This window comes from Planococcus citri, chromosome 5, assembly GCF_950023065.1.
Source record: "Planococcus citri chromosome 5, ihPlaCitr1.1, whole genome shotgun sequence".
Lineage (NCBI taxonomy): Eukaryota > Metazoa > Arthropoda > Insecta > Hemiptera > Pseudococcidae > Planococcus > Planococcus citri.
Genome location: NC_088681.1, coordinates 69,165,973 through 69,189,809, shown reverse-complemented (window position 1 = coordinate 69,189,809; position 23,837 = coordinate 69,165,973). Strand labels below are relative to the sequence as shown.

Below are 23,837 nucleotides of genomic sequence, written 5' to 3'. Positions count from 1 at the left end.
TTCCAGCTACTTTTAGGAAATTTCAATTTTCCAAAAAAAACGCCATACAACTCTTCAAAAAGTTGCTGGAGGCTCCAAAACGTCTTGAAATACACCTGCAGTACTTTGTAGCGTTTTGAAATTAGTTTTTAGAATAAATTTCAGCTTTACAACTCCAAATTAATGGAATTTCGTTGGAATTTCGAGTTTCAAAAATCTGCTGGAGGCTCCAGAACTACTCAAAACGGATTCAAACCGTTTCCAATCGATTTGGCATGTCGAAAATAGGGTATACCCCAACTTCCAGCTTTCTTAGTCAATTTGATAAAATTTTGATTTTTTCCCTCATTTTTGGCCTAAATTGGATTTTCAAAAATTCACCAAAAATCGAAAAACGCACTTTAGCACTTGAAATTTTGGCAGGTGATAAATTTTTGCATGATCTTTCGATCTACGTTGGTAAAGTTTGAGAAATTTCGTGCAAGTACATAGACATACTATGTTGAAACGCAAAATCTGCGATTTCGGCCGACCTGTCAATCAAAATGGCCGCCTTTTTGTAAGTAAGGCCAACTTTTTTTTATGCAAGTTTGCCTTAAAATGTTCCTTAGGATGTCTCCTTTAAGAAAAAAGTTGTCCCGGAGGATCGGTGGGGGGTGCACTTACTCCTGGGAACTGTTATTCTACTGTTTTGAGCACATTTTTTAAATCTTTTTTTTAAGGGTAGAATTGGTCAAAAATCGAAATTTTGACACTTCTGGACCTCTGTGGAACTCGTAATTTTGCATTTCCTCGTGCAAGATGCTTAAGATTCAGATAGATAAAAAAATGATGAAAAAGTCAGTGAACATTTTTCGAAATTTCTGCGTCAGAAATCCTATTTATAAAAATAATAATCTTTTCAGGACACCCCTCACCCTTCCCAATAAAAAAATTCATAAAATTCTCTTCGTCTCATTACCTATTTTGTTGTGTTTTCAACTCGACGCCGGAGGGGTACCTCACAAAATATTAGCATAATTATTAAGAAATTGACGGAGTTCTTTTTTCAAAAAAAAATTCTGATACAGAAATTGAAGATTTTGGGGGTACGTAAATAATGTTTTCTGTTTTGCCCTCAATGGACGAGAAAAACAGTTTCAACTACATTATGGTGTCATTCGTAATTTCCAGAAGAGAAAGTGGCAGCTTGGAGTATTGGTGGAAATCAATCTTTCGAACTGAAATTCTTAAAATCTTATGTTTTTGCTGCCCAAGTTGACCAATTCAGCTATTGGAATCGATCACGTTCGAGAAAAAGTTCACCAAGTGTACAAAAGGCAACTTGTAATCATGATGTAAAGATGAAAATCTCTATCTCAGAGAGGTAAGAAGTGGGGGGGGGTGGGGGTTATAGGTGATGGCATATGTTTGAAGTCTATCGAGATAAGAGGAGTCGGAGAAATGCATCTTATCACCAATCAGTAAGATTATCAGAATGATTGAGTATGGTGTGTACTTTTAAACATGTACCTACTTTATTGTAGAAATGATCCTTGTACCGTTGATACGATTTACCAATTTAAAAAAAAAAATGTTTTCTAGTATCTGCTGTTCTTTTTCGAATTAGATTTGTAGTTATGCTATAATGAATCATTTTTTTCAAATTTTGATATATTTTTCTATATTCGCTCTGCAATGTGGCAGGAGTTGCACTCCTGCAGTATCAAAAGATAATGCATCACTTCCGACTACCCTCATCGGTGTCAGAAGCGATGAAATACAACGAGTAAGTCGTCCGATTTTTCTTATTTTTGATTCGTAATTCATTTTGATACCCTACATAAGTAAATCTATCATCTTCTCTTTTTTTCCCTTTCTATATTTTAGGAATTGGAGTGTAATAAAACCGAATCGAAAATAATTTCGGAATCGACGAAAACTAAAAATGATTCGCATGAAGCGAAATTTCGTGAGCAAATGAGAGAGGTACTCAAACGAGCCATGAAGAACCGAAAAACAAAATTGCTCGTTAGAATCAGACAAAGTAATTATGATTTCTGAAATGTTTTACTCGTGAAATGTGATAATGCGTTTGCGAGATTTCAAATGAAAACTTTTTCTTTGCAGGAATACTAAAATACCTTTGAGACTTTTGTGATCGTCGCTGAAGATTTGCCAGGTGCGGATCGAATTCGAACCCCATTATCTTAACCAACAAAGATTTTCGAATAATGAAAGTCATTCCGAAAGAGAGATTAAATAATTGATTGATCAACTCATGGATCGCTGAAAGCTTTCACAGCCGAATGAAACGAATCAACGTTAGGATCAGAGATTAAGATCTACATATTTTTGTTTGCTTTGTACCTGAGTATTTATTTCTATTATATTATTGCATAATTTGCAATACACTGGTTTATTTGAATAATGCTGGTCGCTGATTTTCGTATTCCATATTGAGCTAAAAATGTGCAATTGCGATAAGAACTCGAAAAACAGGGTCGAGATATGGAGGAACTTGTGCCATGATAATTTGAAAAGTCGTGGTCTTGGTGGGCATAAGTTATAGAGGGAAAAAAACTTGAAAATTTTTCCAAATATCCCCATCGTCGTACTGTATTGAAATTCAAAATACTTCAATCGCTGTAAAAAGTAATCGAATTCGAATCGAATCTCGATAAGACCGAAGCAGATGTTAAGATGAGTATTAAAACGAACGAGAAGCGATAAATTCGCCAATTTTATTAATTTTTTCACCCCTCCCCCCACTCGCTCATTTAATATTCCACAATCGCATCGCGCTACGGATGATATGAATAAAAATTACATTACGATATTCTTCAACTCGGACAAAATTTACGATAATTCGAATCGAATTTTTATTAATTTTTCGCGACAGATAAGTAAGTAAAGAAGAAAAAAAAACGCAGAATAATAAAATTTCGCCAGACAAACAGCAACGTTCTCTCTCGGCTCGCGTTTATTAAATTAGTACGAAATTTTCAATTGCGTTTCATCCAAGGAGGGAATTTTCATTAAAATAGCGTTTTGTCGGTTCCGTATTCTATTTGTACAATGTGCATGTAAAACATACACACACAGTTCAACGATGGAAGTAATTCAAGGCGCGAATAGCGAGCTGAACGCATTGCGCTTTGCAAATTTCGCGAGCTTTTTTATTGCATCTTCGACTCCCCAGCCGCGACTAATCTCGAAGCAAATTTACCAGATTTGAAAACTAACTTTTTTCCAACGAAAGTATCTTTAATTTTAAAAAATTACGTGACGTTATATACTAAAAACTAAGTCTCTCGCTCGGTTCCCCAGACCCGCCTCGGTGCTCTGCTTACAAATTTAGTCTCGTAAAATTACGCTCGCACTCGTACAATTGAAATGTGAAGTAACCTATATTACTCGTACTCGTATACACAATACTCGCTTCAACTTTATACTCGTACAACGAGTTGGCTAATTTGTATTCATTATCGTTCTGTGCTCACGTTCTCTCTCTCTCTATCTCGCTCTTTTTCTGTCCCTATGGTACATATCAGTTACATATACCCTTGTTTATGACAATTCGCCCACCAGAAAAAAAGCACTGGTTTTGTATGTTGTTCTAGATTATCAAACGAATCTATACCTCAGCATAGCGTGGGATACCTTGACGCAATAAACAGATATTTCTCCGTTTTCATCGGTTCTAGATTGTGTTGATTTTTTTCTGATTCGGATCGAATTGAATACTTACCAAAGCAACATTGACGTATTTGTCGTATATGTACAAACGACTCCATTCGTGCAAACGCGTGGGAATTTATTGAATTGAAAATTTTCCTTCGTATGGTATCACTTAAGTATACTCGTACTTACCTGCCTTTACTCTACATAGGATGTACCTTTACCTTATTTTGCAAAAGTTGAATTTTTTCTCCTCCCACCCCCAAAGTTGTTGCCTCGGGTGAGAGAAAATAATTTCCTATTTCTTAGTTTTCTCCTATCAGCGAAAAAAACGCCAGTAGCCCCCCTCTCACACCCCAAAATTTAAAAAAATAAAAAAAGGTTCCACGGTCCTTTAAATCATATTCGTCCCTTATTGAGGAACCCCAAAAATTGAAAAAAAATCAGAAAAAATGAAAATTCTTGAATCAAAGTCAAGGGAAAATTTTGGGAAATGCATCATTTTCACATTAGAATTGAGCTGTTTAACCCCTTTTTCGAGTAAAAACCTTCGTCGGATCCCCAAATGATGTAAAAAATCAATGTCTGAAAGAATTTATCAAAAAATGTTCATTTATGGGCAAATGTTTTCAAAATTAAGCACCTTTTCAAGAAAAACCTTTCCACGTTCTCTCAAATGATGTTGGTTCCTTCATATAAGTAAAGCCCTCCAAAGTCGAAAAAAAAAACGATAAAAAAAATTAAAAACGGTTCAATTTTTGTCAAAGTACTTTTAAGTAACCACATTTTGAAGAAAACCCCTTATAAAATTAGAAAAATATCAAAAATGATGAAAAATTGATGTCTGTAGGCACAACTTGTTTGAAAATTTTTTATCTTTGAGCAGAATTTGGTCAACTGTGATCATTCTAGATAATTATTTTTTCAAGAAAAACTTTCCCTCAGCCCCCTTCACACTCTCAATAATGTTGGATGATTCTCATATTCGTTATTCGCAAGCATGTTTTCGTTTCAAATTTTTTTGTCGAATCTTCACCCCCTCCCCTCCCTTTTCCCCTTCACCCCTTTCAAGGCTTTGTTTTAAACATGGATTTAATAAAATGAGTGAATTAATGAAAATTTTATTATTATTTGGTTCAGCACAACAGCGCTATTCACAAATTTTACAAATAGGATACTTAGAAAAAAACTTGAGAAAGAAAAGAGTTGGGGTTGGGGCTAAGAAACCTAAAAGAAATTTTGAGGAAGTTTTGGTTTGAGTCTTGAAGGGCGATTTTGCCCGATATTGAAGCAACAAGCAAGGGTGTTTTTAGATAATTTGTTCAGGTATTTTTTAGTTACAGACGTTACAGTTTTCAGAAAGTCATCGATCGTTTCAGTTTTGAGCTATCGTTGTATTTGGGTATTCTGGCAAAACCATGGAGCGTTAGTGGCGATTTGACAAAATTTATTTTGGAGTATTTGAAGTTTTTTCTTGTTTGTTTTGGAGGTACCATACCACACTGGAGCCGCATATGTAAATGTAGGAGGAAGAATAGTCTCGTAGATTAGTAATGCTGTTTGGATTTTCAAGTGTGAACTTCTGTTGATTAGTGGGAAAAGTGTTTTGAGTTGGAAGTAGGTAGGTAGCTTTCATTTTCTGTGAGATGTGACTTGTGAAAGTGAGTTGTTTGTCAAGGAATACTCCAAGATATTTAACGTCATCATAACTCCATTCTATTGTAGTGTTTTCAATATTAATGTTTCTGGCAGGGTTGCAGTGATGTCTCAGAGTGAAGATTTTTGTAACTATTTTGTTTGGATTGAGTTCAAGTTTCCAGGATTTTAGCCAGGAGTTAGTGGTGTTGATACTTTGTTTGAGTTCGTTGATTGCACTGGAGAGATTATTACTTTGGGTGCATAAGCAGGTATCATCTGCAAATTGAAGAATTTTAGCATTTAATGAAGTTGTGATGTCATTGCAGTAGATGTTGAAAAGTGTAGGGCTTAGAACAGCTCCTTGAAGTAAGCCTCTGAAGATAGGTTTAGGGTCCAAAAGTGAATCATTGATGGGAATCTAGAAGTAATGGTCTGATAAGAACGATTTGATAATATCAAATAAGTAACAAGGTACTTGAGTATTCTGCAATTTTTGTTGAAGACTGGAATGCCATATAGAGTCGTAATCTTGTTTAATGTCAAGAAATGCTGTGGCGGTGTACTATTTATTTTTGAAACCTTGGTGGATAATTTTGGTAAGACGATGGAGTTGTGATGTGTTCTTGCTGTATGTTTTCGAAAGCCAAACTGAAACTGTGGCAATCAGGGTTGTAAGGTAATTTATGTCGGTAAATTACGGCGGTATTTTACCGTATTTTACGGTATTTTACCAAAAGTTTATTACCGTATTTTACCGTAAATTACCAAAAAGCATTTTTTTGCCACATTATTTGAAAGTTGAAAGGATGAATCAACAGCTGAAGATGATTGGCATCAAAATTCACAATTAATTTGCATCAATGCTAATGATAATTGATACATGCTACATATAAACAGGAAAATATCTTGAAAATTACCAAACAATTGCCAGAAAATTATTCACAATTGGTCAAAAATTAGAAAAAATTGCATCAAATCGTGAAAACATGTTGAAATGTCATTAAAATGTACTTCAAAATCATTAAATTTTGGTTATTTCAATCATTAAAATAACCAAATTGGTCAATTTTTTATTTTTTGACAATGTTGAATGATTTTAAATTTTAATTTTAATCCATGCATGGTTATTGGTTATACAATTAATTTTTCCCCATTGGCCATCTTTCATCACTTTTTACTTTTTAGTAATTTTCAGTAACTTCAATGTTTTTCAATTTCAAGTGTTGTTAATGTAATTTTTAATTTTAACCCTTTTATAGTTTCATATTATTGTTTTCAAATTTCAAGCAGAAAATTATTGAAATTTCCACCCATTACATAATATACAATAATTTTATATGTTTGAACTTTTGAAGGTTTGAACACTATATAAGTTCATTATAAGGTGCACCGGGGCAAGTCAGAATGATTTTTCGCAATTTCAACTTTGACCAGCTGTTACTCCCCTTCTAATGAACCAATATGGATCAAATTTAATATGTAGGTTCCCATAAGGGTTCTTAACCTATGGTAAAAATTTGAGCGCGATTGACACAGTAGCTTTCGCTCAGTAGAATAAAATATAAACTGTCCTGACTTACCCCAATTGGGGGAAGTCAGAACAGGCTAAACTTTGCAGAGGCGTAGATCACAAACTGAGCGTCCTAGAAAAATTGCATAGAGACAAAATTGTAGAGAATCTAGTTCTCTTTGAGATCACTCTCGTCAGATTTTCACTAGGATGCACAGTTCGTCCGCTATATGCGAAAAACTAAGAAATAGAAAGTCTGTATTTTAGACCAAATTCAAAATAAGTTCAAAACAACAACAAAATACAATTGAACCAAAGACATCTAAAATGAAACTGAATCGCGAAAATTTTTATGCCGTGATGAAGTAGGGGTAGTCCCCTCAAGTCACCTTTAGTGGCACTTCGCCAGATATAAACCTCTAGGCCCTAGAGCAAGTTTTCTAACTTACCCCGAATTCCAACTTCCCCCGGTGCACCTTATTCAAGTTGGTAAAATACGGTAAAATACCGTATTTTACCGTATTTTACCGCCGTATTTTACCAGCGAATAAATTACGGTAATTTAACAACCCTGGTGGCAATATTTTGTGTCTGTTGGTGTGATTAGTTAAGTTCTTCAAGATGATACGTTCTAGTAATTTGGAAAGTGAAGTCAGTAGGCTGATTGGTCTATAGCTAGCAGGAGAAGTTGGATCAGGACTTTTCTTTGGGATTAAAACGATGATTGCTTTTTTCCATTCTTATGGGAAATATCCTTGTTTTAGGCAAGTGTTGAAGATATCCCAGATTATTTGAATACAACAGATTGGCATGTTCTTGAGAAGTTAATTAATAATGTTATCCAGGCCAGGTGATTTTTTAGTTTTTAGTTTTTTAATTGAAAACATGAGTTCTGAGACATTGGTGAATTAGTAATGTAAATGCTGTGATGTTGCTGATTGGTTCACATGGTTGACGTCGTGAGCATGAGGCTTAAAGCGGTTTTCCAAATAGTCCGCAAATAGTTTGCATTTATCGCTGTCATGACCCGTCAAAATAGTATACCTAGCGCAAAAATGTATACTACTTATTTCAATGGGTCTCTTAGAACTTGTTCCTGATTTTTTTTCTTGTATCCAGTCAACATGCCTAACTTACCATGAAAAAACACTTAATCTAAATCTAAATATAAATACTTTTCTCCTGTCAGTACTTTGAGGAATCCAACTGCGTCATCTTCAAGCGTCCCATTCAATTTTCTAGGATTGATTTTACAGCTGATAATTCACACTCAAATAAGTTCTTGTCAATATGAACTTTGTCGCATTCACACATATCATCATCAGCCAACTACCATCTATGAAAGTTGTACTTATATCATGTGACTCCACTCTTCAATCTGTCAAGTGTTTTCCATAGTCCATATTTCAGAATGATATTCTCTGCTTAGTAAGGCTTCCTGCCTGGTTCTTTCCTCAGCACCTGCATTCTATAGCGACATCTATCTGTGCTGGGAGTATTTATCTTAGTTCTTCAACTGTTTTCATGAAACTGTGTCTTGATCTGAAGCAGGTTTCTGCCAGTTCTTCATATCCATACATAGGATGCAGCAGATTTTTAGCATCTTTGTCTTCTCTGTCATGAATGCAACTTCACATCTGACTGTCTGGTGCGGCAATTCCACTCAATGCATACAGATTATTTAATGGCGTTGGGCGTAAGCACCCTGTCACCAATCCGCATGCTTCATTTTAGGGTATATCAACTTTACTTGCATGTGCTGAAGGACTCCAAACAGGGTGGGCAACTGGGCATACTCCCCTATCGAATAGCACAGTGTTGGCAAAGATGTTCTCATAACTTAGAGCTTTTCTCCCCAATACTGCGTGCTAGTTTGCAAATTATATTTTTGTTCTAGCTGAAACTTTCATTTTAGTTGCTTCACAGTGTATTTTGTAGGTCAAGGTCCTATCTAGAATTACACCTAGGTATTTGGGGTTATCTGCATGTTTCAGATCTGTTCCATGCCATTAAATATTCAGTTGTCGCTTTGGTTCACGATTTCTGAGCTGAAAAGAGCATTGTTTCTGTCTTTGTTGGATTTGGTTTGAGGTGGTTATCATTTATGTATGTGCCCAGTTCCTCTATAGCCTGGTGTAATGTGTCCACCACCTCTGCAAATGTATTATGTTGGGCAGTTAGTGCAAGATCATCTGCATATAGAAAGTAGTTAGTATCTGGTCCAATTGGTTGGTCATTGGTGTAATATTAATGTCGAAGAGAATTGGTGACAAAACACTGCCGTAGGGCAATCCATTCTTTTGTCATCTATAGGTGCTGTTTTTACCATTGAGTGTCACATAAAATCCTCGGTCTTTCATCAACATAGTGACTATCTGTGTAAATTTAAAATCCTTTGTAAGTTGGTACACTTTACACTGGAGTAGTCAGTGGCACACTGTATCAAAAGCTGCTGTGAGCTCAACAAACACTACTCCAGTGACTGTCTTCTTTTCAAAGCCATCTTCAATGTGCTGTGTTAGGTGTAATATCTGACCAGTGCATGATTTCCCTGGTCTAATTGTAAATCCAGCCTACTGTCTGACCAGCCCCTCATTAATATGTACAATCAGCCATGCGATTTGAAATTACTCTTTCAAAAATCTTGTAGACTTTTACAGCTACGCAGCAGAAAATTTCTCCTCAAATTTTGTACTTCCCATCAATACATAGATAATACACGTTTTTGGAATTTGTACGTTGGCAATTTTTTACATTTTTATTGCTGCACAGTGCACACTTCCCCTTATTTCGTTGAAAATTCATCCTCAAAACGATGGGTACGCGAACGTAAGTACGGTAGGTAGCTAGGTGCAAAATGGCATAATGAACGAGTACGATATATACACGCAATTACGTTTAAATACGAGCACTCGACTTTTATCCGATCTGGTATAAAAGCTGCACATAACAGCCATTTACCATCACACCGTACCTAATCAAGTTAGAGCTCTTTTCACAACGCAACGCAGCTTTTTCATATCGGCGAATTAATCGACGTTATCAGTACATCAGACTCGGCTCGGATGACGTTAATACGTAGATAAAGTGTACAGAATGGTAATGTCGGCTCGCGTACTCGAGTACGTACAACACTATATCGGATGATTTTCACAAAGATAATCGTTTAATTATTCATATGCACTACGCGCGGACACGGGACATGAGATAGATAGGTACGTAGATTGCGCATAGATGAAGAAAACTCGGTGCACTTGATAATGTAAACATTTACCCAGAGAAAACGGATCGTTATATGTTACGTTTCCATGCACGTATGGCCGAGCTTTCGAGCTTCCTGGTAATATACGAGGACATAGTAGTACATACCCCTGGTCGTTGAGAGTATAATACCCATATAGGTACTCGCACTATATAGATAGCTCCTAAAAAGATAAACTGCAGTCACTTCTTACTCATTTTCCACAACCCTTGCCCCCTCCCCACTCGGTGGCTAGAAGGAATGAAGACGAAAATTAAACTCGGCCACGACACGAAGTAATTTCGCCGAATGCAAATTTTCAAGCGGCCGCGCCACATACCTACCAAAATTATACGAGTACACCGAATCTCGCATTTTCTTCATGCAACAATACCACCACCACCTATAAATGCTACGAGAGCGGAATCCGGGGGGCTGGTTTTAATCGCTGGCCAGCTAAAACTCTCTCGGATGCCCGGCTCGGTTATGCATACTACGATTCGTAATTTCTCGCCATCCAATGCACGACAACGCGAAGAAGCAAACAAACGGCGGGAAAGAAAGAGCAGGGGAGGAGGCACGGGCGAGGGCGAGTTTAGCAAAGCGTAATTTTCAAGAGATCCGCCTAACTATCATCGTTTAGTGGTCGTTTGGTCGTTTCATTATTAAATGGCCTGGAAGGTAGTTAAAAGAGACGAGGCAGACTAGAAGTCATCAAGTACATACACATAGCCCACGGATACCTCCATTAAGGTCTCCGAATGAAAACCTCTTTACGCGCCGATATTTAAGTAATGTTTTCAACCGCAGCTAGTATCTGGCTAGTAGCTACCTCATACCTTCGTATACCTACACTATAATGAGACAGAGACCGCGTCTTCTGTCGTGTCGTCCCCTGTCGTGCTATTTTTGCTCACAGCCAATGCATTTACCTACTCCAGTCAACAGTCAACCTCAGGTGTACCTCCTACCTATCTTACATTTACCTAGCTAGATAGACACTGCGCCATCCCCAGTGTATACGAGCGTCATTTCTTTCTTACTCGGACCCTTACAGTGTACAGGTAACTTGCAGTATTCGAGGCGAACGTACAAAAGCGATGGATTTTCTCGTTAATATGCATTTTAATTAGTTAGTATCTTTTATTTTCTAGGGAAAAAAGCAATTGAAAAAAAAAGACGTTACGTAAAGAGCTCTTCAACGTGGGAGATTTTACGTGTAAAAGGGTTTACCCGGCTTTTATCCTTTTTTCCCTTTTGTTTAAACTCTTACCTACTCATTTCGAACATGGTAATTTTACTCGAAATTAGTATACACGTCGATTTGGTTCGAATTTGAAATGAAAGTCGAGATTAGCTCTGTTCCCAATTGCAAAATAGTTATGTACCCGTGAAAAATAAACCGATCACGTTTAAAGTGTACTTACTCGATTCGTGCTTTACTGAGGTGCTGATATTATGATTTTTGAAGTTTACTTTTCGTGTATTCTATGAAAAGCGGATGTTTTAGTCCTATCGGGTCACTCCATGCCAAATCGACGGATTTTGGCAGGAGGGATCTTCGATTTCATTCAAAAGCAAATCATGTTTAGAGGTCATCAAACGATGCCGAATGACGCAAACCCGACATTTTTTCGATTTCTTTTGGCGGAGCTGTGGTGTGGGTGGGGCTTCAAAGTTCTTAAAATTGGCCATAAATGGAAAATTTCAGGTGCAAATTCCTCCGGTTGTACGTGGTATAGAATTTCGAATTTTCTTTCAAATTGTAGTACTTTGAGAGGGTAATCGACGAATGATGTCAAAATCAGTGTTGCCACTTTTAAAAGCCTAAAAAAATGATTTGTAAACTTATAATTTAAATATAACCACGATGTCCGCGAGTAAGAATTCTGAAAAAATTCTCAGTTTCAGTCCTTTTCATGTAGAATAACATATCAAAAAATTAGACTGGCATTTTTTTCATTTTCTAGAAAATAAAATTATAAGTTTAAACACACTCACTTTAACTTTTGTAATGGTACCTATTCAAACATTGATTTAGCTTTTTGTTCCCCAAACATTTCCCATCTTTTGAACTGGAACCCCCCATGATGACCTTTATTATAGTGACCACTTTCCAATTAGCATCGACATCCCTCTTCAAACTCAGAAACTCACCCATGAAAAATGTCCCAAGTGGATTCTAAACAAGGTAAACTGGTCACATTTCAACAAAAAAATTCTCCCGATTGACTTTACACCAGATGATCTGGACACTATATGAGAGGGGTTTTGCGATAAGGGCCCTTGTGGTGATATTTCGATTTTTTCAGGAGAGAGAAAACATCGAATTGCTTCGATTTTTTCGATTTTTTTTTTTTTGATTTTCGGGTGCAGTGTTGTCTTGCGCATAGGTTAGCTGAGAAATGTTGACGAAATTCGTTCGTCATCACCTGATATCCATGATTTAGAAAAGGGACCTTGTGGTGAACAGCCGAATTTACACAATGTTACTGACTACCCCGCAAAAAAATACCGAGAAATTCGGATTCGCCATGAAATTTTACATAAGTAACAACAATAAAATAATTTTTCCATCGACCTTTTTTTTAAAAAAAAAAAAAATCAAAAACAAACAAAAACTTTGTTTTTTGATTTCCCAAAAATGTGAGTTTTTGAGTATTCATGTTCAAGTAATTTTTAAAACGAGAAGTTGATGAGATAGGCGAAATCTGATTGCATCATGCGATTTCTCGTGAAAAAGTAAGTGAGAATCGCCAATATAAAAAAAACATCAAATCACCATAAGGACCCATATCGCGAAACGCCTCTCATATGTAGTTGCATATTTCACAACTTCTTATCCAAGCAGCTGAAGAAACCACTCCAAAAACTTCTACCAAAGTTCCCAAAAAATCTGTCCCATGGTGGTGTCATGAACTAAAAACTGCAATTCAAGATGGAAAAAGATCATTAAAAAAGTACTAAAAAAATTACACTCTTGACAACCTCATTGATTTTAAGGAAAAAAAGAGCTATTGCTCGCCAAATCAACTTATCTAAACAAAGAGAAAGTTGGAATAATTTCACGTTGAGCATCACCCAAAGCACACCTACAAAAGAAATGTGGAAAAAAGGTCAAATCCGTAAAGGAAGCTATATACCTACTGAAATACCCTACTTAGTAGATGGCAACACTGAAATAAACTCAATAGATGACATTGCAAACACCTTAGCTAGATCCTTTGCAAAAGCTTCTGCAACTGCCTCTTATAGCTCTGCTTTCCAAACACTAAAAACACAAATAGAATCCACCCCCTTAGACTTTTCATCTCAAAATCTAGAATTATACAACTCTCTTTTCTCTCTTGAAGAGCTAAATCATTGTCTAAACCACAACATTAAAGATTCACCCCCTGGACCTGATGAAATTCACCCTCACATGTTAAAGTACCTTTCAGACACTGGAAAAGAAGATTTACTTCAGTTATATAACAAAATTTGGCCTTCTGATTCCTTCCCAAAATTGTGGAAAACTGCAACAATCATTCCAATATTAAAACCTGATAAAAACCCAAATCTGGCATCTAGTTATCGCCTCATCTCCTCAACTTCAGTTACTTGCAAAATACTTGAAAAAATGGTTATTAAACGTCTTAATTGGTGTATTGATTCCTCAAACTCTCTTAGCATTTATCAAAGTGGTTTCAGAAAGAAAAGATCTACTCTAGACCACCTCTTTAGTCTCCAAAAAGAAATTAGTTCGGCCTTCCAGAATAAAGAAAGTGTTCTTTCAGTCTTTTTTGATCTTGAAAAGGCATTTGATAAAGCCTGGCGTTATAAAATTCTCCAAAAATTACATTCCATTGGAATTAGAGGACATTTGGCCTACTTTATTCAGAATTTCTTAACAAACCGTACTTTTAGAGTGAGAGTTACCAATGCATGCTCATAATTTTTTGAAATTGAAAATGGAGTCCTCCAAGGCTCAGTTCTTAGCACAACAGTCTTACTTATACTTTTGATTGATGACATTTCCAATGTTGTTTCTAGACCCATTTCTCTGAGAATCTTTGCTGATGATAGCTACTAATTCTGGTTCAATGTTTCGATTGGTATTATGGTTTCAGCTTTAATGTATGTACTCATTTCTGATCTTCTACGTTTTGGTTTTGGTTCCAAGTTTAATATTTTGGTTCTGTGCCCCTCCCTCCATCCCGGGGCGGGGGGGAGGGTAAAAATGAGCGAAGTACTGAATATCAAATTAAACAGACGTTTGTCCAAAAATTGTCATGCCCCAATAAATACATGATTGAAAAGAAGAAAGCAAAGCTGAAAAAAAAAGTCCAGCATCAAAAAATTGACGCGATCTATTCGTATAATCTGTAATGTTCAGAGAGAAAAAAACTTTCATTTTGAAGTGAAAATTTTTCCGGGTTTTCCAGACAGCGAGAACTCTGCGAGTCGACGACAAATTACGGGATTCGTTTTCGCCTCTCGCCACCATAGCATCATCCCACGCTGCCATCTACGAGTAGGACGACGAACATATTGGCATTTTAAAAACATTTCAATTTACATTCGCATCGTGGCGCATTAATTCGATTTCTTAAGCTTGTCGATTCATTATTCACGTAGTATAAGATTAATAGCAAAATAAATCGTTTACGTTAAAGGTCGTTTCGCGAGACGCGAGTAATGTCGAAAGAGGAAGAGAAGTGAGTAAATAAGAGAGATACAGAGACGGAGACCCAGAAAAAAGACGAAGAAATGAGCTCGCACGCGCGCTGCCGAATAAAAACTAGCCAACTTCATCAATCACTATCGACTACACGATAAATGTAAATTATAGCAACGAAGCGTTTACATGCTACTATAACATAGCGTAGTGTATATAGCATCAGGACGCCTATGACGACGACGACGATGTCGACGTAAATGTAAGGAGGAAAATGAGTCGAAGAGAGAGAGGGAGAGAAAGGATAGAGAGACACGAGTAAATTTCCGCGCGCGAGAAAAATATTGCTGAAATCAAATATTTTTTAATGAAATTTCAAAAGCAGATATAAGATATGAAATAAACAGTACCTAGTCTTTTGTTATTCTATTAAAGCGATGCAAAGAGCGGTTGATTTCCCATGTGTATTCCTCTTCGGATTATGGTCGTAATCTTTCTATAAGTAGCTTTTTTTGCTATTTTTTTTTTGTATTATTATTTATTTTTTATTTTTTTTACTCTCGATTCAAAAACACTTTAAAATGCCATCTTCGCGTGTTGGTTGTGCCATTCATTTTCGTTCCTTTTTTTCTGCCTCAATCGCTGCCGGCGCCTGCGGCTGTCAGTACCGAGGCAATCTTTCATCTTCTCTATATGAATATTCGTATTCGTCGTGTATCTACTCGTATACTTGCGTAAATACAGTTACACATTCAGGGTGTTTCAATGTACAGGTACGAGTGCTGAAGCCTTACATCTAGTTAGTATGCAGCACTGCTGACTCTGTGTGGGTGTATTTGCCTGACCTTCAGGCAGTAGCAGCGAGGATAAGCTACATACGATTATATTGAATAGGAAAGGAAAATTTCGTATCAAACTTACCGAATAATTTTCTATTTTCATCATCTCGAAGACTTTCAGCTAATTTTTAAACAAACTATTTCATTTCTTAAGATTATACAAAAATTTTTATTTCTTGAAAATTGATAAATCTCATTTTATAACATTAATTTCAAAAACTATAATTTTCAAGAAATTTCATATTTTAGAATTGCCATTTGTCAAAATTTTTCGCTGTTGGTTGATTGTTGGTTTCTGATGATTTTTACTTTCCAAAATTGTAAATTTCTAAAAATGTGCATTTTTCAAATGTTTTGGTTTTCTAATGTTTGCACCTACATACTTTCAATTTTTTTTATTACAAAAATTTCAATGTTGGAAACTTTTATTTTCAAGAATTGCTATTTTGTTCGTTGGTATCCAACAAATTTCGTTTTCCAACAATTTTCATCTTTATCCAATGACCTATTTTCATTTTTCAGGCTTTTTTTCTAATCGTTTCCCCGAAGATGACCACTTTCTCTATTTTTATTGTCAAAAATGTTTCATTTCCCAAAATTGTTTTTTTTTTCAAAATTTTTTATCGATTCTTGCTTTTGTGCCATTCCACGTCAATTCGACCACGAAGTGGTGGGGGGGGGGTTGGGCGATTTTTTTGAAATTTTTCCTGTGGAGAGACTTTCCGAAGGGATGACCAATGGCGCAAATCGCAGCCATCTAGCCCTTTCTTAAAGGCTGCCAGGGGGTGTCAAAGTTTTCAGTGAACTTAAAATATCATCCATTTAAGCAGTGAATTACTCGATAATCGCGATACCTACCGAAATGGAACTTTTTTCCATAGTTGGAGGTTTGGAAAGGTTTCTGGTGATATCATAAAAATCAGTGTTGCCACTTTTTTTGTACAAAAAATTAGCTCAAAAAGTTTCAAAACGTAGTTTTCATATCGTTCCGACTCTAAAATTCTGAAAAAAATATAAATATTATGGACAACTTTTCATGCTGAACAACATATTAAAAAATTGGGATAGCACAATATCGCAAAGTCGATTTAAAAAGATTTGAAGTTTCCGAAAAAATGCGATTTTTTGATTTAAAACATGAAAAAAAGTTTTGATTGGCGAAGTTGACCCATTTGACCCCTATTTTTACGTGTCTGTTGAAAAAGTTGAAAAGTCCCTTTCACTCGATATAATGAACTCATTAAAAAAATTAAAATTTGAAAAGATTCAAAAAATAGACGAATTTTTATTTTTTTGTTGTGATCGAGTGTAATTTTTATCAACTTTCTCATGAAATACGCCAGAAAGAGGTCAAAATAAGATGACTGGATAAATTTAAACTTTATTTGATGTTTGAAATGGAAAATTGAATTTTTTCGAATTTTGATTTTTTTGTGACGAGTTCAGTAATTTGTCAAGGGTTTTCCGTTTTTTAAATTTAAAATTGCTACATTTCTGTGCCTACTTTCATTTTCTGAAAATGCTATTTTTCAAAAACTCACATTTTTAAAACTTACTGCTTTCAAAAAAATTAATTTTCCAAAATTAAAATTTTTCATTTTTTTTGATGTTTTTAATTTTTTTCTTTTCTAGATTGTTATTTTCTAAAATTGGTAGCGTCTAAATGCGTTTATTTTATAAAATCGTTAGGTTTTAAAACATTTCATTCTCTAATTTTGTCAAGTACTCCTACTATTTCCAAAAATTTTCATATTTAAAATCGTAACCTTCCGAAAACTTTCTCTCTCGCCAATTATTATTTTTGCTTAAAAAAAACTTTCACTTCTTAGCAATTTTCATTTTCTGAAGTCTTCACTTTCCAAAATTCTTATTCTTCAAGATTTTCATTTTCAAAAACAACCAAGATATTGAGTTTTTGAAAACTTAAATTTTTTTTAATCTTCATTTTTCTAAAACAGATCTAGTAAAATTTTGGGTACTTGAAAATTTCCAAAAAAATCGTTCAACATGAAAAATCAATAAATTTTCAGCTGCCCAACTTCATATCTCGATATTTGGCGAACGTTTGAAAATTCAAAATTGCCTGTTTTTGGTGATTTATACGTTTTTCAAAAAAGCACGTACATGATCAGTAAAAATGATCAAAATAAATCCTAAAATTGATATTAATTTCCCAAATCCAAATTTCGCCATTTCCAGCCATTCTGGAGCCTCCAGCGCGATTTTTCAATTTCTCCAGAATTTTCAATTTGCTCCAGAAGACGTTAATATGAAGTTGGGCAGCTAAAAATCGAGTTGTGTATTATACTCGACCTGATTAACGAATTTATCCACATTTGAGCCGATTCTGGAAGGGACACCTCAAAAATTGTTTTTTTGACCAGCTTTTTTTCAAAATAAAAATATCCAAAAATCAAAAATTTCACGTTTGCGAGAAAATTTTCGAAATTTGCGCGAATCGCAGTATTTTGTCGCGAACTAACCCCACGAAGGCGAATTTCGCCATTTCCGACCATTCTGGAGGCTCCAGCGCGATTTTTCAATTTCTCCAGAATTATCAATCTGCTCCAGAAGGCGTGAATATGAAGTTAGGCAGCTAAAAATCGAGTTGTGTATTATACTAGACTTGTTTAACAAATTTATCCAGATTTGAGCCGATGGAAGGGACACCTCAAGAATGGTTTTTTGACCAGCATTTTTTCAAAATTAAAATATCCAAAATCAAAAATTTCTCGTATGTGAGAAAATTTTTGAAATTTGCGCGAATCGCTGTATTTCGTCATTAATTAACCCTACGAGAGCGAATTTCGCCATTTCCAGCCTTTCTTGGGTCTCCTTTCAATTTTTGGATATTTTTATTATGAAAAAAGCTGGTCAAAAAACCACTCTTGAGGTGTCCCCTCCAGAATCGGCTCAAATGTGGATAAATCCGTTAAACAGGTCGAGTATTACGCACAAATCGATTTTCAGCTGCCCAACTTCATATTAACGTCTCCTGGAGCAAATTAAAAATTCTGGAGAAATTGAAAAATCGCGCTGGAGGCTCCAGAATGGCTGGAAATGGCGAAATTTCGATTTGGGGAATTAATATCAGTTTTAGGATTCATTTTGATTATTTTTACTGATGATGTACATACTTTTTTGAAAAAAGTATAAATCACCAAAAACAGTCAATTTTGAATTTTCAAACGTTGCTGAAAGTTTGGTTTTGGGGGTTTTATACCATGCTCTTTCGAAAAACCGCGGTCCTATTCAAATTCTTGGTGGACACCTCAAGAAGTTTCCTTGTTAGTAAATTAACTCATTTGATAATAATCTTGCAATATCTAACCCTACCTATCTCCAATTTGTTGGAATAAAAAATCATCATATGGGGCAATTTTTTTCTTTAATTTTAATGCGCGTTAATTCCTCCAAATTGACAGTGTAGGACGATAAATTATTCTCTGAGGTTCGCTTCTTATCGGAAGTTGGGACTTCATGTCAAAAAATTCTGTGCGATGCCAAATTTTCGAAAATTTCTGGAATACTAATTTTCAAAAGTTTTTAAAAGAGACGTAGGTATTAAGTTCATTAAAATTGAAAAAAAAGGCACTTAACCCTTCCTTCCCTCACTTCTTTGGTTTCCCTCAAGATCTGGGAACCAGACGTATAATCAGATACTTACGTATTTCAAGTTTATAATCAAACAAATAGATGAAAAAACTAGGAAAAGTCTGGGAAAATCATTTCTCTGAAAGACTGGACACGTTGTCAAGGAAAAGAAAAACCTCAGACCTGAGACCTCCGTTAATTTATGTAATTTACGTAGAAAAATTTGCGTGTACCAGTCGTTCGTTAAATATTTTGTGTTTGTTTATCTATCCTTGGCTGAACGATAGTTGATGATGGACTGTTCGAGGTATTACTATTCGCCCACATGCGGCGTCATGAAATATTCTCTCTTCGCTTTATGTTTCAAATTTAAACATAGGTACACTCTAATTAATATTAATGGTGGTTGGAAATTACAAAACCCAGAGTTGATTGGAAAAAAGGGATATTTCTTTTTGCGTTTTTTTTCCTCTTCCGTTACTACTACTACTACTACTACGTTGTTGGTTCGATTCTCGGTTTGTGTTTTTTTTTTACGTCCACGTAGGTAGTAGGTAGGTATGTACCTTCGACAACATGAAATCAAGTAATTGAAATAACCGCGTATCGTGTACGTCGATGCCAATCAAACGGATACTTTCATGATTTAATTAGTTGGATGTTATATTTTCGTGTACGTATATATTATTTTCATCGTGTAGCGTTATTCGAGGCTCTTGTGCCCGCGGTTCTGGGTACCTACCTAATATTCTACTATGCTAAATATACATATAAATGTAGGTACATTCAACTCTACTCATATAGTAGTGGATGACCGCTGCGCGTCGCGTATTTATCGAAATTTCCCCAAAATCACCTGGGATGGGCAAAGTACCCCGACCGGTTGTACTAAAAATTAAATTTTAGCCAGTTGTCAAATGATGTAGGTATAGAGGTAGCGGCGAATAAACGTTAATTTTAGGTATATTTTATCAGCATCGAGTAATCTGCGTGGTATTTGAAAATCGTTCGTATATAGGTAAATGTACGGACGAATCGATTTGAAATTTTTTTCCCTCATTCAATTTGTTCAGTTCGGTCATTTAGTGCAATCAACCTCACTCTCCATCCTTTCGTATTTATAGTCTACGGTAAAATCATCATTATATTTGTAGTACACAACATAGTGTTGAACACACGCACAAACGCAACCACGTTCATCTCTACTCGTATCGAAACGATTTCCTCGTTGTAAAGTGTTTTATTAAAAAATTACCTCGAGAGAGCGCCGAACGCTAGAAATGCAATCTTTCCCGCCATTTCAACCCTGCTGTATGCCCTGACCCATTATATTTTTAGTCGTGCTGCCGTCGTCGTCGTCGTTTCCCATGCTTCTTCTTCTTCATCACCATCATCATCCCTCTTCATCTATCTATATATACCGTGTATCGTCTTCTCAATCGTCCGCGCTGAGTGCATCATTTTTCTTCGAGTATCGCTCCGCCAAAGTACTGAAAATTACAATTGCCAGATGTAATTTTTCTTATCTTTTTAGTAGCACGTTGCTTATTCTCGTCTCATTTGCGACATCCATCACAACACGCAGCTACCCTTACACGTCTTATACTATGTACGAGAGTGTTCGAGTAGATTTAGGTAGGTACCTACGTATAGTGTATCCCGAAAATATACAGTACTCACTTATCCTGGATGGCTGGCATATGTACGAGTATAGCTTTAAAAATCACTCCGCGTAGAACTGGCGCGAATACGAGTAGTTCCTTCTGGTTTCTGTTTGTGTGTTTCCCTCATCGAGATATTTCGGTAAACTACGATGCTTGGGGTGGATTTTTTGCGTTTTTGCAGAGGATTTATCAAGTTTCACCTAATTTTGGCTGTTTTTTTCTTTTTTTTTTATCCATCAAAGAGCTTGTGTGCATCAAATCAAATTCGTCGATTTTCCCATGTTGTTGATTAAATCGCATTATTTTGGGAACCCTTGGACCACTGCTTAGGTGACCTGTTGAGCCAAAACTTAGATTTTGGTCAAGTATCGTTAATTTCAGAGAAAAAATAATTCTTCGAGTTCTTTTTTTTTTTAATTTTCGTCATAATTACCTGCATACTTATTTAGAAAATTTCAGTCCTCTCAATACAGGTAAACTTGAAGATTTTCAGATTGGAAGATCATCAAAAATTAATTGTTGCCCATTTCGATTCCGATAACGGATTTTCGGAAATTTTGGATTAGTGCCCAGCGTACAAATTTTTACATTTTTGATCAGAAATGAAAATGAGTGCCTTGAAAACCTCACATTTTGATACCGAACCTTGACTTTTTAAAGTTTTTCAATTTGATTTCTCGGAAAATCGTCTCAATTGCGAAATCGATAAAAAGGACTTGAAAAAATTCAGACGCTAATTTTTGATTTTCCGCTAAAATTTTAACCCGTTTTGATGAGAAGAATGGAACTTTCTCAAAAAAGGCAAAAATTTCATCTTCATATTATACTCAAAATTCTTCAAAATTGCTCAAAAACAATTTCGTTGCAATATTTGAACTACTCGCCGAATTTTTATCTTTTTATTTTGAGAGGTTGCGTGACAGTTTTTCAAAAGTTCTGAAAATTATCACCCGATTTTGGGCTCAGAATTCACCAAAATATTTGAATTTCTCGAAAAATTGTAACCCATTTCGTTAGATATACCTGGTATGGCATTTTTTCCAAACAATCACTAAAACCATAACAAAATTTAGGGCTCAAAATTCTTCAAAATTGTTCTTCAAAACATATTTTCGTCTCAGTATGTGGATTTTTCACAAAACTGTAGCCCATTTTAAGAGGCTGCGTGACAATTTTTTCAAAAAAGTCCAAAAATCGTTAGGTACCCAATTTTAAGCTTGAATTTTTTCAACATTGCTCAAAACAAAATTTTGTTGAAGTGTTTCAATTTCTCGAAAAATTTCAGCCCATTTTGATAAGTTGCATTACATTTTTCAAAAATTCTAAAATCAGGACCCGATTTTTGAATCCGATTTTTTGAAAAATTCTCAAAAAGTAATTTTGTCAAATCGTTGTTCAATTCTTCATTTATTACGTATGTCTGACCTTAAAAAACACGAGAAAAATAAGCAAAAAATTCTCGTCATTACAAATAACCAATTTCTGATGTTTGCGTCAGTGACCTTAAGAGAACAGGCAGGAATATATACGACTTTGGGAAGCTAGACAGACGGGTCAATGACCCCAGGAAGGCAGACAGTCGGGTCAATGACCTCAGGAGGACAGACAGACGACCCGCAGTGACTCAGATAGCGAAAAAAGGCGCGCATGGCGTTTTACAACAAAACTATGACCATATCCAAAGTTGAAAGTAGTAATTTCGTAGTAATTTTCAACGATAAATTCGAATCGAATCCGATGCCTTTTTTTTTCGCCAGACCCCTTGAGGGGGTGGTACCAAAATCAAATGTTGTAAAATGAAAATGAAAAAAAAAAATCGAGTGATATCGCACCTCACTGTCAGGACTGTCAGGAGTAATAAGGTCGCATCTAAAAAAAAATTGATTTTGACATTTTTGCATTTTTGGGGATTGTATGCCCCCCCTCAACCAAAAATAACACTTTGAGTTGGGTACATACATCATCTAGATCATGTAAAAAACCCAAATGGCCTAACTCAAAATCCCAACAACATTGCAAGTTGTTTGGAGTTATAAGGTGACATCTCAAAAAACTCCACCTTTTTTGAGCAAATTTCGTACATACAAAGTGTTAACAAACAGTTTTGATTGTTTTGAATGTTTGTCAGTTAGAAATAGTCACAAGGAGTGAATTTTTATTGGTTTGTACCAAATGGAAAACATTTTTTTAATTGATCACTTTTCAGAGAAATGAATTTGCACATAATAATGAAATTTTAGTTTTTTGAGAAAAACTCGAAAACTAAGCACTCTAGAAAAAAACTAACGACATTATGTCGATTGGAAATTTAATTCTCTACAACTTTTTGTTGACATGAAATTTTTTTTGGACGCTTCCTTTCGTCTCCACTTCAATTTTGATGAAAGGTTTCTAACTCAAAATGTTTTCCAAACATTGAAATACATATTTCCTCTTAAGATCTTATTTTTCAAAGTATTCTTATGCTAAATGAAAGTAAGATACCCAATCTTTAAAATGAGATGCTATTCATTCCTCACAATTAATTATAAGTTGATGAAAATACTCGTAATGCATCAAGTTTTTAAAAAAAAGAAAATCGCTCTCCTGTAAAATTTCACTTTTTTGAGATGTGACCTTATTACTCCCGAGGTGCGATATGTCAAAATGTAGGTTTTTTGCGTCTAGAAACGCGAATCTGAGGTCCTTTTTCCCCTCAGACCCCTTGGGGGCCCTTGGGGAGGTGCTACCAAATAAAATTTTCAAAAATGAAAAAAATCGAGTAATATGTCAAAATATAGGTTTTTTGGGGTCGAGAAACACAAATCTGAGGTATTTTTTTTCACTCAGACCCCCTGCGGGTCCTTGGGGGAGGGGGTGTTACCAAAATCAAATTTTGTAAAAATGAAAACAATTGAGTGTATGTTAAAATATAGGTTTTTTGGGTCGAGAAACACGAATGTGAGGTCCTTTTTTTTCTTCAGTCCCCTCGAGGGCCTTTGGGGAGCTGCTACTGAAATCGAATTCTGTCAAAATGTAAAAAAATCGAGTGATACGTCAAAATGTAGGTTTTTTG

General features: G+C 35.5%; 1 protein-coding gene across 1 annotated transcript in view; it reads left to right on the top strand.

Annotated features, from left to right (window-relative positions):
• Window positions 1-1,521: 1,521 nt before the first annotated feature.
• LOC135846458 (protein YIPF5-like) overlaps window positions 1,522-23,837 on the top strand; it is a 126,265-nt gene continuing 103,949 nt past the window's right edge. Inside the window, exon 1 of the mRNA XM_065365556.1 lies at window positions 1,522-1,747. Coding sequence (XP_065221628.1) covers window positions 1,607-1,747 — 141 coding nt within the window. The 5' untranslated portion in view covers window positions 1,522-1,606. The remainder of the gene's footprint in view (window positions 1,748-23,837) is intronic.